The sequence below is a fragment of the Egretta garzetta genome, unplaced genomic scaffold, assembly GCF_000687185.1.
Source record: "Egretta garzetta isolate BGI_Z169 unplaced genomic scaffold, ASM68718v1 scaffold36, whole genome shotgun sequence".
In the NCBI taxonomy this organism is placed as follows: Eukaryota; Metazoa; Chordata; class Aves; order Pelecaniformes; family Ardeidae; genus Egretta; species Egretta garzetta.
The window spans coordinates 1,327,536-1,346,058 of NW_009259975.1; the positions used below are offsets into that span (position 1 = coordinate 1,327,536).

Genomic DNA, 18,523 nt, shown 5'->3' on the forward strand with positions numbered 1-18,523 from the left:
AAGAACCTTCACATAGTTCTACTGACAGAGTGAAATATTGGTCGACAGGTGACAGAAAGAAAAATGTTTGGGAAGATCTACAGCCAATTTGCAGACTGACATGTATTTCTACAAATTCTGGCTGGTTGATGAATGACTGTTGGTACAACATGTAACTGATGACATTATAAATGAACGGAGCACAGAGAAATGACTTAGTCTCATACTCTGTGGGAAATATTCTGATTTAGGTAGGGCGATTTTTAGGTGCTGGTTTCTGCATTCACACAGCAGAGGGCATCGGAAGGTGGCAAGCACCTGCATCCCCTGGCCAGCCAAGGTTCAGCCTCTTCAAGCTCATGATGATAGAAATATTATTACTGCAGTCTTTTAACCAGCAACAGGGTGTGATTTCTTTTTCTGAGAAATGAAAGTACAGTGTCTGAGCACTCCTTTCACAAATAATGAGTTAAGCAAAGACAAATCAAACTTGGGGTGTGAAGAGAAACATAATATTACCAGGGTTGAAAACCCTGAACAGTTCACAACAGGCAAGACTATCCTCCCCTTCCCCTGTCCACCTATCCTGACACTTCAGACGTGATTAATGCTTCTTCTGCAGCCTGAGTGAGTTAGCTCCTTCCAGCCTCGGGTTATGTCCTTCCCACAGTTCTGTGCCCAGGCTTGAAGGAGCCAACTCTAAGGATAAGCTGTTGCCCTTAAGAGAGTGTTCAACTGGAGGCTGGCAACCCCTTTCAGGCTGTAAATAGTCGTGGCTCTGCTGAGGTAGGAAGGCCTCCCTGGAATTACTGTTCATGCCGTTAGTTGTCTTCATAGCAACAATTGCTGCTAACTCTTCCTGTCAATCCTTGTTCCTACTTGCAGCTTGGCAGAGACCAGCCAAGGCGAGGTGGCCAGGGGGAGTGCAGGGAGGGGAGAAGGCAAAGTGCAATGGCTGAGCAAGAGTAGGGCAAGTAGGACATGGGCAGGGAAGAGTGGGGGCAGAGTCTGTCTGGGTCCTTTCTGTGGATGTGAACAGGTCTTTATCACCTTCCCATGACTGTAAGTTGGCCATTTCTGCTGCTAAGCCTACTGGAGGGACTTAGTTAGAAGTAGTTCTTCTCCATAGCTTCTAAAGAATTGACCTAGGTAGGGGTGAAGGTAGGAATGATAAGTAGGTGTCCTTCTCCTGTGCCTTGGATCCTGTGTAGGTTCTCCAAGTGATGCAAGATGAACACCGAATACTTCTGTGCCTATTTCTCCTACTTCTGGATGTGCTTTCCGGCCTCCTCTCTTGTACTGTCACAGGTGCTTTCACTTTTGTATAGTACGGTAGTATGGATTACAAGGAGTGGGACAATGAGACAACATGAACAGTTGTGGTGTCTCAAAGATGGTCCTGTAAATTTAAGCTCAGAAGTTGAGTTACAAAGGAAAGAATTTCTGTATCTTTCCCAAGCAGCAGCACAATAAAATGAAAAAGAGCAAACTCAAGTAAAGTTTGTATGTATTTGCTTTTTTTTCTCTTAGTGTTTTGATTTTTTCAAAGTTTCTGTTGAAGGACGGATGTCACGAAGCATAAAAAAACTAGAGACAAAAGTTTGTCTCAGACGACTTTGTGTCACTTCACCTCCCTTCACTTGCACGGAAGAAGGCAAGCCTGCCACAGATTGTGCTTGAGAGGGACTGTGTTGGCAAGGGTGCCATGATGCTAGCAATAATAGCACGGGAGCTTTGACCTGGCCACTCTGCTTTCAGTGTGTCCTGTGAGATCCTGTAGGGAGGTACAAAGATTATGGGACTAAAGTTCTCACTTTCTTAGAAAAAGAGGACAAACTTCACTTTCATTAAATTTATACCACAGATGAACGGAGAGGAAAATGCATCAATGAAGAAAACTTAAATTTTTATTTTCCTTCGTAGAATGGAGTATGAGGTGTGGTTTCTTACACAAATGAGCACATAACACTTTCTCAGGCAGCATCACAATTGCGCTCCTGGTGTTTTGAAAAGAGAAACTAGAAAAAAGTGAGTAGCTTTTAAAGTTATCTGTCTGATGATGTACACCGAAGTTTAATTACTTTTAATGACAAGAGAAGTGGTTTGCCATCTGAAACAACCAAACGGGAGCTAGGTAATGGCCATTCTTTTCATAAAAACTAGCTGAATCAGTAGGATGGTACTTACAGATTTACCCTGTGCTAGAAATGTGGCAAGGAGCTTGAGACATTTAATTTCTAATCCCATGTACTCCTTTGTATTGTAGTAATAAATAAATTGAATTAATTCAGAAACTAACTCCATTTAATGATTTGCAGTAAACAAAGAATGAATGAGTTAGCAATAAAACACTATAGCAAACAAATGTATTTCTTCTAAGTGTAAAAGAGTGTGTTTTGCATGGCTCATCATCATATATTTACAAATTTTCATAGTCTTTATGTAAGACTTAGCATTTAATCAAAGGGACTCTTTAGGGTGGGAGTAGTAGGGTTTTGAAGATAAATTCTTCCCTCTTAGGTGTTCACAGGCCATGACCTAATGGGGATAATAGCACATAGAACATAAATGAGATAGTTATTGAATTAAAGCCAGTATTTCACACTTAGAATCATATGGCTGGAAGCTATTGGATTTATTAAATTCAGCCATCTGCTATTTCAGGCAACGTCCTAGAATCTTGTTCATAACCTTTTTGAAGAACTGGAATGTGCCTAGCTAATGTAAGACTTGTCTTGCCCGTTTTTCAGTTGGCAGAGATAAATAGATATCCCTTTCTTCTTGAATAAAGTTACAAGCCAACTTAGCCTTCCTTTTTTGAGTTACTATTTATATTATATTATATTATATTATAATATAATATAGTATGTGCAGAATCTTCCATACTCTTTATAACAGAGTGTGGCTAAAGCTTACTGCCCATTGCTCAAACAAAGGCTATACATCAAACTGAAATCAAGTATCTAAAGTTAGTCATCTGTTTTCTTGGTACCCACCTGAAGGTCTCTGTGATAACAATACAGCTGAAAAATATTTGAGTCCATAACCTCTTCTATAATTCCCTTGCAATTATATTAATGGGGTGTTGATGAGTGAGGGGGACTATGCAGCTGGCAGTGAGAGTGGAATTTGACCCTGGTCACTATAAAAAGGCAGCACTTTGAACTATTTCAAGACTATTTTTAGTTTTTTAAAATTTTTTAGAAATTTTTTAGAAATCTTAAAAAAAATATTAAAATATTCTATTCCAAGCAAAGGGGGAAAAAACAGAAATTTGAAATACTTCAGATCTACACCGAACTAGTGCACAGGTGCCAATCCATCAAACGTGTTACAAGGACATACAAACATACAGTACTACAGACAAACCCAAGGCGTTCTGGGTTAGAAAAGCAGTATGCCTTTGCTCTTTATATGTTTTTTAGTGTGTTCATTTTCTCACTTTACTGCACCTTGTAGAAGGTGTCCTTATCTGTTTTTATCATTAGTTTTAGGAATCCCTTTGTACAATACTTTGTGTATTTTTTAAAATGTTCAGTATTTGCAATACTGAAGTTTTCGTAGAACCAAATAGATTGCAGTTACTCCTTTGTGAATGTCTGGCAAATATTATTCTCCCTCGGTTCAAGGGGAGCAACTGATGTAGGTAAGGCTTACAAGGGTGAGTACACAGCTGGATAGAGACTCTGGGATATATTCTTAATTGCACCCTATTTGTAGCCCTTAAGGTCTAGAGTACACTTTGTGTTGTGAGAACTGAAAGGGCTCCTGTTTGATGGAGTAAATGCGAAACCTAGTAAACTGCTCTCTCAGAGCAGGAAGGTATGCATGAGTACATTCCGCATATTCTACATTCAGTAGATGGCAGTGGTATGCAGTTGTAGATTAATTCAGGATTCTCTCTTGAGCAGACACTCTCATCTCTGTGAATCCAAGCAGTGTTGGTTTGGGGGTTTATCTGAGGCTTTTTTTTCTCCAGAAAATACTAAGATACCAGATAATTTTTCACCTGCTAGAGCAGACAGTGATAGAAAATGCAAACAATTTTGCTAATTTATTGTGATCTTCATTACACAGCACTTGGAAGAATCTGGTAAGTTTTGAATTTCAAACAGTGGTATTACATACAGAAAGGAATGTGTCTGTCTGGAGCATTGACTCATTTTCCATCTATGCCCCGTGGAACTTAGTATGTACACATCAAAGTCTCAAAATAAAAGTATTCAGTAAGTGGGAACGGTGTGTGTTACTTAACAGAAGTAGTAACACAGTGACGTCTTGGAATACTGTGCACAGAAATAGATATTTTCCCTTGTTTAAAGGAATGAATTGCAGCTCTGTTGGGGGAAAGCGGGGTGTGTGTGTGTGTGTGTATAAGGAAACAAGTTACTCAGACAATTAGAAATTATTATAAAGCTTTTAATTATGGAAAATTGGTACAAAAAGAACAAAACAAAAGCAGAAATACAGTTTGTGTGGCAGGAACGACAGATGAGGAGACTAAGAATTAAATTACATCATTTAAGTAGATATTTTCTCATATGGCAGTTATTTCTAACACAAATAATAGAAAATGTTTAATGATTTATGGTTGTTAATGATGGAAGGAGTTGCTCTCTGTTGCACAAAGCAATGTTTTTTCTTGCCTCCCTATGGGAAACTGCAATAGAAAATGCATTAAATATATCAGTCTGTGAACTGAGTTGTAACACAACCACAAATTTGTCCTAAGGATTTCGAGCACTCTTGGACAGACCCCAGAATCAACTGGTGGTCCCCGAGTAGGGAATACAAATGTCACACATTTTCAACAAAGACCTGCATACTCTGTTTCTCTGCTGTATCAAGACACCACATGAGGATCCAGAGAAACATTTCAATCTATATTAATATGGCTATTGTTTGCAGAACAAAAAGTAATGCCATTCTGGTAGTAATGGAATAGCAGCATAAAAAATAGCATTTCCAGCATAGCCAAAGCTGCTGGAAATCCTTAGTTTTGCAGGCAAGAACATTGTCCAGCCATGGGCCCAGAAGTAAGAGTTTTGTGCAATCTGGTCACGGCCAAAGTGTAATAATGACAATAGGAAATTAAGACCTTTTAATTGGTCAGGGTACTGAAGAAAGAAGTGTATGTTAATTGATTTAAATCTGATTAATGTCGTCTGCTGCTGAGGGCTGTGTTAGGAGCCGTTCTCCTGAGCCCTGTGAAACCGCAGTGTGGCAAATGCTCTAGCCAGGGCCTGGGATTGACTCCCTGTGACAGCTGCCCACAGTGGTGACCGTGTATTTCTGTCTACGTCTAGCAGGAATATCTGGATCGGATCTCTAGGTCCATGCTTCAAGCTCCATTTATTCCCAGCATACTTCACCATGTGATTCCCATGTATGATACTGTGGTCAAAGACCTGTGCTTTACTCAACACCACACCATACTCTTACCAAAATGTGTGTTAATGTTTTTCTCTCCACTAGGATGCCTTATCTTTGTACTGTCTTCTATTTTAGTTTTTGATGGCTTTTGAGCAAAACTTGTTTGCTTTTTTTTTTTTAACTGGGGCTGTACATCTCTTCCTAACATTTATAGAAATCATTACGTATGTAAATTAAGGCATACAGAGGAAGGATGGCTTGGGTTGTTAAGGTTTCTGAATATCTTTTGTGTGTGTGGTTTTTAAAGCACTGCTTTCGTAAAGGATTCATGTGTTTTTAAGACAATCATGCTGAGGATACTTTCATCCTGGCATTGCAATGTCATTCCATTCACTCATGTTTCTAGTAAAACACTTTACTTGGTATTTTTCTCTTCTTCCTGTCTATTTTCATCTGTGTTGCTTAAGTTCTTCTGACACGTTATCAATTTCTTTATGAATTTGCATTTGAAAGATTTTAGTATCACTTTTTTTACCATACACTTAATTTTTCCATAAACTAAATCCATTTTGACGTTGCTGAATGTGTGCAAACCTACTACTACTGGTGTTTTACCTTGTAGTATTGTCACGGTAGACAAGGGTTGCCATCTTTAGGCACTACAGGGAGTTTCTAGGAAAGAAAAGCTCTACCCAAATAAATGGGACTTGTCTATTTTAACAAGTACTCGAGACAGTTTTGCTGACAGTGTTCCAATATTTGTAGAAGCATGATATTTCAACCACTGCAAGATTTATTCCTCTACTATGAACAAATAAAGCTTTTGTTTAAGTTGAAGCTTTGGAGAGTCTTGTCCTAAATGTCACTTTTAATTAAAACTTTATTAACACATACTGTGTTGTAAGCAGGTTCATAACATGAAATGATCTTACAAAAAAAAGTAATCACATGCTATTTTCATGCCAAAGCAACGTTTTTAGAAGCCTGCATCTGGGTTTATAATAGAAGAGTCAGCTGCATCTCACTGCTGACAGTTCTATTCTGCCATTTTATAGACACAGAGAAGAAAATACACAGTAAAACATTCATTTTCTAAATGCCATAGTTATACAGTAACTTTAAAGAAAATACGTGGGAATTAAGTTTTTCATAAGAGTATATGTGTGATGGTTGTGCATAATCTCAATCTATTTTAGACTAGGAAAAATTGATTATAATCATAAGATTATATGTGTGATGGTTGTGCATAATCTCAATTAATCTATTTTAGACTAGGAAAAATTGATTATAAGGTTGGTTATGCAAGATTTTCTGAAATTTATTGCTTTGTATTAAAATAAATTTGTCTTGAAAAGGATTATAAAGTAAAAGAAAATATTACTAGGAAAGAAGAATAAAAAGCAAAGAAAAAAGGGTAATTCTAAAGCATTGGCCTTTCTGAAGAACAGATAATTGCATTAACTCAAAATGGCTTTACCAGAATGAATACAAACCAGATCAGGGGCTTATAACCATTATATGATATGATAAGATGCATTACCGTTGCTATTGACTATATCTTGGACTATGTATTGTATCATAAAAAAAATTCTGTGAGGTTATAATCATTCGAACTCTAATAAGTAACTTCTTGAAGTGCAGAACAACATAAAAACAAGAAAGCCTGTTACTCCATCATGTGACATGTCATTTCAAGGAATGTTGTATAAAATAACAGTAGATATTCTGAATTAACAATGGATGTTCTGGAAAACAGATCATATTTCAACTTGGCTAAAGATGACAAGCTTTAAATACTGTAATTGAAGTGTGTTGTGGAGAGCACTTTAGTACCTGCATGTAAATCTGACAAATACCATTTAGGTGGCAGACAAAGGTATAGTGATAGCTAACATCGTTTCTGGTTTTATGTTCAAAAAAATGCTTTGGATTTTACTGGGAGTTTTTTTAGATGCATGAATATTCTTACAAAAAGAGAATATTATGATTCTTGATGAAGGCTTTTTTTTTTTTTCTTACATAGAAAGATTAAGGGACTTGGCCAATGAAGCCTGAGCTCTGCTACGTCACAAATTGAGGTCTTGATTTTTTCTTCCAAGGTGTTATCACCTGAGGATGTGGAGTTTTCACATCCCAAGCCAACAAACTGTTGTGTGGATTTGGCTTATTTCAGTACTGCGAGCACAGCTCTTCTTGTTATTTATACTACAGCAGGACATGAATTTTCCAGGCACTATTATGGTGACATGCTGCTGGAGACAGTGCAAACACAGGGTAAAAATCAGCACCTGCTGTCACAGCTTTGCAATCTGAACAGACAAAACGCAGAGAGACCGAAGGCACAAAAAGGTGAAAAGCCTGATCCAAGGTGAAGAAACGATGTCTTTTATTGCATGTTTAGCATATGCCTGATCCCAGGGCTGTGGCTTATTTAGTCTTCTACCTCTCTGTAATTGTGTCCAAAATAGTGAAAAATTAAACATTTATGTCAGCTAACAGGTGCTGAATAACAACTGAATAGCACACAGAATAATTTTCTAGGGAATTAGCTTAACAAGAGTGATTTAAATCAACTTTGGAAACTTTACAACAAAATGAAAGAGTGGGGAGCTGGAGCAGCTGTTGCTCACTGCTTCTTAGCTCAGACCTTACTAGTTCTCCCCATCATCCCATTTATCCCAGCATGGGATAAAACTTGAGCAGATCCAGTCATCTTTTACCTGAAGCCACAAGACGTTCTGTGAAGCATCACAACTTGATAAAATTAACTGGATGGATAGTTTAGAACCAAATTTGCAGTATAAACTTAACCATTCTGCCTGTGAAGCAAGCAGTAATACCTTCTGAATTTGTCTTGTCCCTAGATTTTTGCCATAAGTATTCCCAGTATTTTAGACAGCAGATCCAGTAGCAGATCTGTCCTAGCACCATTTAATAATTGTCCATGACCATTGCTGTCTGTGGAAGGGGTGTAAGGATGAGCAGCATTTTCCCTCAGATGAGTAATTATCTATACATGTAGAGGACCTATTGTAAATAAGAAAGAAATCCTTGAGTTAGGATTATTTATGATTATAAACTGAGATTATACCCAGGATGAAGACAGGGTCAATAGCAGAAGTGCCTAATGATTCAGATGTACTCTATGGTGAGCAGTGCAGGTTTTGTAAGCCTGGGCTCAAGAATGCCACAGTCTGAATGTTCTCCCAGCTGATTGAAAACGATCAGTTACTATACCCTATGGAGTATATACTGGCTGTATATTACTAGATTGTGTAACGTGGTCTTGAGGCAAGAATGGATTGAATAAACTCTCTCCCTTCAGTATTTCTTGTTCATGTGGGTTTCACACTTAAAGCATTTTATTCTTTCATTTTCCTGTGTCTTTTGTATTTTTGCCCAGTGTGACTTTCAAGTGTTTTGATTTCAGTAATGCTTTCACACTCTATTTTCTTATATTCATGGTTCTGCTTTTCCTTTATGAAATTAATGCATCAAAGGAATTTAACTTACATTGTGAGGATGTGAATGTACATTGTGAGAACAGATACTAAGCTTTCTGTCTTAATAGGTGATAGATGCCACGTGAACTATGACTGGAGCAACTAAGAGCTTGTTAGAAGCCAGGAAAAGCTAGCATAAAGGTTTTGTCATGATGATTTTTCACTGCCTTATAAAAGCATCCTGTGTGGACTTGGGATCCTGCTTCTGGCTGCAGTGTGATCTGGTCGGGGGTCAGTGATACATACTCTGTTCAAAAAAGATGTTCATCAGTTTGATTGAAATACTGAGTTCTTTGAGACCTCTGCCTCATGGTTGCATACAGAGAGGAGGGCTTGGCTATGCTGCTGGAAGAAAATTATATAGGCAATTCATAGTTCAGGCAGAGTTGCCCCTGCTGTTAGAGCCAGCAGCCAGAAGTGTTCCAGTAACCTGTGCTGGTCGTGATTTTTATACAAATGAGCTTAGGTTGTCTTTGTGGAGGGCTAGGGGCTCACTCATTGTGTTTTACCAAGTAAATGTACTGTACTGTTAAGAAAACGAACACTTGAAGAAAGCTGAAACGTGGGCACATGTTGAAAAGCTGATTGCTGCCCGGAGGGATGGCAGCCGCAGCAGGGGAGGGAGCAGGCACGCAGTCAATATCATTCAGCCACTTCCCAACACACGACTGACCTAGTTTTCCCTATTGGGACAGGCATTGCCTGCGAACCCTGGGCTGATGTAGGTTACTCATGGGAAGCAGACCCTGCAGCATTCCTTCTCGGGCTCACCAACACAGCTACAGCTGCAGTTTTACCCTTGCAATGCCTTGCTCCTTGCCTGAGCATCAAATCCCTTATCCTGTTTTCCCTTCTGTGCATTTAGGGGTGGGCTTTTAGCTGTATACTGTATTATGGACTTTTCCTGAAGAATTTTATGGGGCAAAATGGTTACTATTCTCACAGCAAATACTATAGACTTCGAAAGAACTTGGGTCTAAATGTTCTTTGTCAGAGCAAGAATGGCCTGTTCCTAGCCCAACCTTCACCAGACTTTGGTTATTTGGCAGTATTGGTCCACTTGAGGCATCCCATTCAAAACTCACCCAGATTGTTTCACTGCTTTGGCTTCCCGGAGGGATGGCAGCCGCAGCAGGGGAGGGAGCAGGCACGCAGTCAATATCATTCAGCCACTTCCCAACACACGACTGACCTAGTTTTCCCTATTGGGACAGGCATTGCCTGCGAACCCTGGGCTGATGTAGGTTACTCATGGGAAGCAGACCCTGCAGCATTCCTTCTCGGGCTCACCAACACAGCTACAGCTGCAGTTTTACCCTTGCAATGCCTTGCTCCTTGCCTGAGCATCAAATCCCTTATCCTGTTTTCCCTTCTGTGCATTTAGGGGTGGGCTTTTAGCTGTATACTGTATTATGGACTTTTCCTGAAGAATTTTATGGGGCAAAATGGTTACTATTCTCACAGCAAATACTATAGACTTCGAAAGAACTTGGGTCTAAATGTTCTTTGTCAGAGCAAGAATGGCCTGTTCCTAGCCCAACCTTCACCAGACTTTGGTTATTTGGCAGTATTGGTCCACTTGAGGCATCCCATTCAAAACTCACCCAGATTGTTTCACTGCTTTGGCTTTTCATAGGCTTTATTCTGCGTAATTTTAAACTACCTGACATTTGATATCAGTAAAATTCTAAGTTTAATGTAGAAGGGGTGATATTTCATTTGCAATAAGGGAACAAATTAAGTTTCTGTCAGTTAAAATAGATTTTTGAGGAATCTTAAGTAAATTGGGATCCCTAATCTTGCTGAGTTGAAGTAAGACTTGAGCATTTTAGCTTAAAATCCCAGCCTAATAATACACTCATGTGACCTCTGAGAAACTGCCTAAAGCCAGTGGTAAGAATTTATTTTGGCAGATAACCAACATCTTCCTATAGTATGAAAGGAAACTTGCTCTCTTCCGAGCTAAATGTTAATTCAGACTGGGAATTGAAAAAAAAAAAAAGTAGGAGAATACAAAGATTTAAAATTACATAAGTTCTAAGGAAATTTTTTTTAGTGAATAAGTATGTTTAGCTGCAGGTCCTAATGCTGAGAATTAATCATGTTCCTTGCATTAGTGCTAAGAAAGGTATTTCTTTTGAATTTAGCATAACATGCAGCTGTTTTATTCAGTTACTCTCTGCAGTAATAACTGCAGTTACCCAAGAATTTTTTAATACAGTTTTTTAGTGGAAAATTTATGAGACTGAGGGTAAATGTACTAGTTCTGAGAATATTTACTTCCATCAGAAGTTTCTGCTGTAAGCCAGAGGCAGCATCTAACTGCAAAAAAAAAAAACCCCAAACATAGTATAGTTTTTGTGTTAGCTCCAATTCCTGTTCTGCCTGATTCCTTTGGCTGTTCTGAGACTTCTACTTTCTCTTGTACTTTGTGGAAAAAATACCATTTATGGAAAGGGAATATTTTAAAATTCACAGGATTTATTACAGAAGTACTGTTTTTTGACTAATAGTGCAATGAAAATATGCATGCCCATATCTATCTTAGGTGATCTGTAGGAGACTTTTCAGGTACTTGTTATTTCAAACCCCAAAATATGGTATTTGGTCTGTATTTATCTAGGTTATTTTACATAATTTGTTCAGGTACTCAAATACTTGTCATAACATGATAACATATTTATATTATTTAGAGTCTTTCTAAAATTATAGCCCGATAGTGTGTGTGGTAGGGTGACCATTTGGTATTTATCTGTGAATTACCCGAAGCATTTTGCAATGTTTACACACACATGCATGCACATGTGTGCACACACACACACAAAACTATGAAAATTAATTCATAGTTAATTTGGGAAGCTATTTGGTCTCTTTACAGCAGACATCTTGGAATATACTACATAGATACTTTTTTTTTTCTTTTCTCCTCAGAAATTTTTCCAAGAGATTCCAGTCTAAAAGACAAGTTCATAAAACATTTTACAGGTAAGGCAGCTGCTTGCTCTTAATATTCCTACATATGCATATTCTAAGTTGCCACAAGAGTCGCACCGTTAGCTTTTTTGAGATACTGCACCACGTTTAACATTTGTGAAGTTAAATTTGCATATTTTAGGACTAGAAATTTTTAAAGAACTCTAATTACATTGAGGTTTGAGTGTCTCTTTGAATAATCTAGCCTAAAATAACTTCCAAAAGATGGCAAGTTAAAACATTATTTAAAACTTATTGTTTCATTTTTATCATTCTATTGTCACTTGCCTTATTTATTTTCAAGTTCACTGATTTTAAAACCTCTCATTGGACTGCACATATCTTTCAGAAACAGACCTGTGTGGCCATGTGAGTTTTCACTATATCAGGGAAACAATTTTTGTTTTGTGTCTCATGATGTATACATGTGGATGCTTATTTTAACAGGAAGAACAAATAGAACAAGGGAGGATTAAATCAATGTAAATGAAACATAAAAATAATTTGCTCTTTCAAATACAAAAGTTTTTCATGATTACAGTCAAGTACTTACTTGAAAACTGACATTGAGTTGTGTAATGCACTTACCTTTGGTACTCCGTTTTGTAGCTACTGGGAAAAATAGTGCACCCTCTGAATATATGCAAGAAGAGTTGCCAACAGCAAGATGCTTGCACTGATTCTTTACTGTCCAGTTTCAAATGTTCTGTAATTCAGAAACGTGAAAGTCTCAGAGTATGACACCATAAATCTGTTGGTGATTTTAAACACTAGTGGGATTAGTGAAACTAAAAACTAGAGAAAAAGTTAGCAGTGAGAGCATGAAAAAGAGAATTGGTTACAATTATACATTTCCCCTTTGCTGGAAATTTCAGACAGTCCTTGGCAAGAAAGGAAAGAATATGCTGTCTCTTTTGCATGGGGAAGATGTCCTTAAACCTTTAGGATAAGCCCAACTTTAAGGATCTTTCTGCCAACTGCTAACTGCAGCCTAACAGTACCTGCAGGAAATGTGCCCCACCCAGCTGGGCTTTCACTCTTACAGTAAACAAGAGTAATTATGAACCTTTCCGTTTTCAGTCCATATGAGAAAGAAATGTAAAGAACATATAGATTTCAACTATGCTATCCTATGTAGCACAGGAATATTGAAAATTCCTCTCCTGGGGAGGACAGATAAGAAAGATTCGCTTATATTAATACTTAATCCATTTCCTTTTCATTCTTAACTTTGGAAACTGCTCAACAACAACAACAACAACAACAAAAGCTCAACTTAAGAGCCTGGGGAAGTTAAATAATGAATACAGAACAAGTTTCACTACTCAAAAACAACAGTGGAAAGCAACCATGAGTTTTAGAGAAAGTATTTTGAGAATACTAAATCATGGAAAAGAAAAAGAGCAAAAAATACTTGAAGGCCTGTTTCTGGAGCCATTCATTAAATTAATAGTTGTTTTTCTGCATGAGTAGTTGCCATCAAAATTGCTGAAATTATTTGACTAACATTAGCTGGAATGAATAAGGAAAGCAAGTTCATTCCAAAAGTCTTGAAGTTTATTTCTTTTTGGCTCAGAATTTCTGACTACATATTTTTTCTTTCTTTTTTTTTTTTTTAAATTGTGCTCTTAAGATCTTCAGTGATGGGGGGGTTTTGCCTGTTTTTTTCTTTTCCACAGCTTGATTAGGTCCTGTAATCCACAGGCATTTTCTTAACATACTCTTAAACTTTGTTTTTCTTGATTCCGTTCAAATCATAATCCTTTTTCTATCAACCTCAGGTAAGTAACCTGTTCAGATATAGTCCTTACAAGTTCAAGAGTTAGAACAGCCTAAACTAATGAACTTTTGAAAAAGAGAAGGGGAAATCAACATTATCTTTACAGTCCATTATCTTTCAGGGTTAAGAAAATTATTGCACACTTCTAGTATGCCAAGAATAGTAGACCCACTTTAAAGCCAAATAAGAACCATATGTAACAATCCTCGACGACAGGAAAAATCATAAATAATCTTGTGAATCATAAAGCTATCTATCAATTCAGCTTGAAAAGCCAGCTGACACAGAGTGCTCTGTAAGGCACAAATAAAATTAACAGCCCACTTTTGATGGCAAGGAAGAGTGCTAGAAAACCATATATTAACTAAAGGGACATGGAATTTATTTAGTGACAAAAGCTGATGTTATCTCCATATATCTTGGAAAATTTCAGATTACGTACTTTCTCTTGAGCCTAATTACTCAGATAAAAAATGGCAACAATCTTCCAGTTCAAAGTTGCAAAGGATGTTTTGTCAGTTTGATGAAAAGCTTATTTGTGGCTGAAAAATCTCATGAAATCCCTGTATTACTGTAAAATATATCTAATGTTCAAGTGTGTTCACTGTCATAGAGAGGAATCTTCTCTCAAGCTTTTGGTAGTTTGGCTCCACTGCTCCACTATCCAGAGAGAATTGGCTTGGTATGTTTTACCAGGCTGACCAACCACCTTTCAAGTTGTGAAATAAATAATTTTTGCCCTGAAATGCGTGCTATCTTCCTCTGTCAGAAAAGTTAGTCAATACAACATGCTTCATATGGATCCTTTTGTAGCATTGCTTGAAACAAGCTATTTTTATTCAGGGTTCCTATTCATGCTGAATTTAGAGGATGCAAGTTAAATTCAGTCTTTTTCAGTTAGTGTCAATTTATGTCAGTATTTTCTGTCCAAATGACAGGAAATTCATCCCCAGCTGTCAGTGGTAGTATTGCTAAGCAGGTTACATGATGCAGGTATTACATTTTTGCTTTTCTTTTCAACTCAGATGCTATCAGTAATACCTTCCCGGGGCCATCAGCAATTATGGAAGGCCTCTTTGGCAAATTGTTACCTTTGAGCCATGCTTTGGAGACCATTAGCTATATATTCTTACCAAATATTAATGCAGGCAGATGACACTGTATATCCAGAGAAGGATATGGAAGGCTGGAAGAACAAAGACACCGCACACTACACCCTGGGCACACAGGGATTTGTCTCACCCAAACGTTGAAACACATGCTGCCCTCTGCACAACTGCACCCTTTCTTGCTAGGACTAATTTAACAGGAGATCAGGTTCCTAGGTGTTATTCAGCTGTCATTTTTTCCCTCATCACCCACATTGTATATTAAGAACTTCATAAACCATCTATGTGCAAATTAGAAGCATTAGGACATGAAACTACTTCATTTTTCCAGGACTTAAGAACTCGTATTTGCTTAAAATGTTGCTTTTATTTATCTTCAGAAATGGTATCCACATTCCATCTATATTATTCCTTCTACATTAGACTACTGATTACTACTGAGCAAACTAAATTCTGTTGTAGTTGCACCATTCTATTTTTCACCATAGAAGAAATTTTACTGTCAATTTTGAATTACTGGAATTTCAAGGCTAAGCCAGTCCATCCTTTTCAAGGGCCATTTTTCTGTTATTCAGATCATGAGCATAATAATGTAGTGACAGTACTTCTTTCTGTTATTTCAGTAGCATTGTTATACTTGTGTTGCATCATAATTGTTTAAGGTATAGTAAAAGACTAAATGTAATTTTAGCAAAAAAACCCCTGAACTTAATTCTGTATCTTGCTGTCATTAATTGAAGATGCAAAGCAGTGGCATCGAAAGCATGTGGTTAACTTCTGTTTACTTTCAAACAGGACCAGTCACATTTTCATCAGAGTGTAGCAAGCACTTTCATCGACTGTATCACAACACAAGGGACTGCTCAACACCAGCCTGTAAGTAGTAATTAAAGTACCTTATATGCTAGCTGTGATACTTGTTTAAAAGAACCTAGTTTTCCTACTAAGTGTCTGATGTGCTGGTCCTTTTGTAACTGTTGCTCTTTACTTTAGCAGTATACTACAAAATATATCCAAGGTCTTCTAATTTACAAAGATTTTCTATTAATGCACTTGCAGTCAGCTGTGTATAATGGAGTTCCTTCAAAGTGAGACTAGCATAAGTGAAATTAAGACTACACTCTGAAAAAACAGTTGGGCATGCCTATGCAGAGGGCAGATATGCAGCCATATTCTCCTTCCTGTACCCTTTACCTCTACTTATTACCTTGTGCAATATGATAAAATCTGAACCATTCTCGACCTTCTCTTAATGCTCAATAATATGGTTATATCTTGGGTTTTTTGTGTATTTCAGTTTGTGGTGTTAATTTTCTATTATATGCCCATAGGTAAAGAACATAAGATCAATTAACCTATCATTTCTCTTACTGATACGTGCAGTTGTTATCAAACAATATTCCAGTATGAGATCCACAGAAGTTTTGCTTGAACACAGCCCAAATGTAATTTTGTCAGAGACATTGAAAAATAAAAGTGCCCTAGAATGTTATTAAATGGATAAAACAAACAAACAAACCAACCAACCAAAAAAAAAAAAACCCAAACAAAATGGAAACCCTTAAAAAGAAGTTACTTCAGCATTCCCTAGTGCAATAGAAAATTCAAATACAGTGAGTGGAAAATAAGCAATACCATTTAATTTGAAAAGACGAATCTCATTTTTGATGTGTAAGCACAAACTATGGACCAGGGTGCTTTGGAAATTTTTCAGGATTTAACATGAAAAAATAATGACACTTCTTGTCTGCATCACTTAGAAAGATGGTAAGCACTTTTTGTGAGCAGCTGAGAAGCTCTCACCAAAGCTCAGCACCTCAGAGGATCTGGCTTCTGAAAGGGGCTGGAGCAGCACTTGTCTCCATCCACCCTTACACTAATCAGAAGTTGGAATGGTGAAATCCATAGCTGATCCTGAAAAGATATACATACAGCTTTGTAAGTAGACATATGAGTAAGCTAGATATAGATCTATTACATGCTGCATGACAAAAATGCCATGCATGTTGCATATTGCATGCCTTGATACATGGATCCAGAGTATTATTTCGACACCCCTCTATTTCCTGGGTGCTTCACTTTATTTATGAAGAAACACAGTCATAGTATTTCTCTTCTAATTAAATAGCTTTTCTCTAAAATTAAAAACAAGACTGTGGTTAGGATGTGTGAAGAACTGATGTAAAATAAAAATTGCAGTTAAAACCAAAGCAGGTTTTTTTTTTCTCCTTTACGTCAACCAAACCCAAAGCAGCCAATGAGTTTTATTCAACCTGAAACGTTCTGTTAATTAAAAAGGAGAGCTAAATCCTTAGAACTGTCTCCACCTTATCCAGCACGCAGAGTTTAGAATAGCTATCAAGGCTGATCATTACCTGTTTAGAGGGGGTTGGTATTTTCTTTCAGGGACATCTTAGTCATCATAGGATGTCTGAGGATGAGTTACTTCCTCTCCTGTTGACATGGTTATATTCTGTACAAACATTCCCTGAAGAACTGGACCCAGGTTAGCATTCAGTCTCTTGCTGTTAGGCACAATTTCTATTATTAGAATACTTATCAAGCAGGAGAAGAAAATCACACCTAAGTATTTCCTGTTACCAAATAGATCTTTCCATCAGAAAGGACGGCAGTGGCTCAGGGGCCACTTGAACCAAGTGGTCATTTGAACCAAGGGCACCAGAGAGAGAGATAGCAAGTGGGACACTAGTATCTCTAGTCTGATGATTAGGAGATGTACTTAGACATGGAAAACATGGATTTCCATCAATGCTAATACTAAGTGGAACAATGAAAAGTTTGAAAGAGCCTGACTTCAAACTACCTCATAGTCTGCTGGTTAGTATAGGGTCCCAGTTAATGAGTTAGTGCGTTCAAGTAAAGTTGGGAGTTGAATCTGGTCTTCTACATCATAGGAGGAAACTACCTGGTAGAAAATTAATTGCTACCATCACTCACATTTCATCTCAAGCTCTGGCTAGGATAAGGTACAACATAATTTTGCATCTTGCACACATAATTACATTAATTTCCATCAGAGAATGGTTTCACTGTGTAGAGTGTCTGAAATTCTCATACAAATTCTACATTTAATTTTACGCAGATTTGAGGGTATTTGGCAACTGAGATTCATTATTGCTGTGGGTAATTTTGTTTTATAGATTATAAAAGGTGTGCAAGGTTGCTAACAAGATTAGCAATGAGTCCTTTGTGTACACAGTCCTAGGATGTTTGCTATGTAAGTATCATTTTTCCCACTCATTTTCTTATTTGTTGAATGGTCTAGTGATTTACTTCACACTTATACCTTGTTACCATGCATGTATACAGAAACGTGGTATTAACAGAGTGCAACAACGTGCAGCTCTGGCATTGCTGTAAGCCTGACCTGTTTCTCATGGAAATACACAGAAGCACAAATACCTCTGATAGGCCCCACTTTAATGTCCTACAAGTCACTTGTGGCACCATAATTCATGATTATGTACTGGGTGACCTATTACTGTTCGAAATTTTAAGAGAGTCTGGTTGGTGAAAGAAAAATGTATGAGGACTTCATCAACACATTTATTTCAGGCCTTTCAGAAGAGAGCTTTGTTGTTAGTCCATGGAGGATGCAGAATGTTTTGGTCTCAGGTCTGGCAATGCAATCTTCACAGATACCCTGTCGCTTTATTCATCTTTGGGACCACTTTTCCCAGATTGATCTCTCCTCAGAATTTCTCAGGAAAAGTGGTTCAAGTGATTGCAAGTGGTTAATACCACTTCATGGTGATGGAAGTAAATGGAACATAAAGATGTGACAA

The 18,523-nt window shown here is 37.6% G+C and overlaps 1 protein-coding gene across 1 annotated transcript; it reads left to right on the plus strand.

Moving 5' to 3' along the window:
- The first annotated feature begins 7,598 nt into the window (after nucleotides 1–7,598).
- ALKAL1 (ALK and LTK ligand 1) lies at nucleotides 7,599–17,943 on the plus strand. Its single transcript, XM_035895881.1, has 4 exons — nucleotides 7,599–7,720; nucleotides 11,734–11,840; nucleotides 15,513–15,593; nucleotides 17,879–17,943. Exons 1-4 carry the CDS (start codon nucleotides 7,599–7,601, stop codon nucleotides 17,941–17,943), a joined length of 375 nt encoding a protein of 124 aa, XP_035751774.1.
- Nucleotides 17,944–18,523: the final 580 nt, after the last annotated feature.

Bases quoted from the DNA above. Each gene is read 5' to 3' on its own strand.
- ALKAL1 (XM_035895881.1), top strand. From the start codon at position 7,599: ATGCTGCTGGAGACAGTGCAAACACAGGGTAAAAATCAGCACCTGCTG. The intron at 7,721-11,733 runs GTGAAGAAACGA...GTCTCTTTACAG, and splicing joins GGTGAAAAGCCTGATCCAAG to CAGACATCTTGGAATATACT. The intron at 15,594-17,878 runs GTAAGTAGTAAT...TTTGTTTTATAG, and splicing joins GGACTGCTCAACACCAGCCT to ATTATAAAAGGTGTGCAAGG.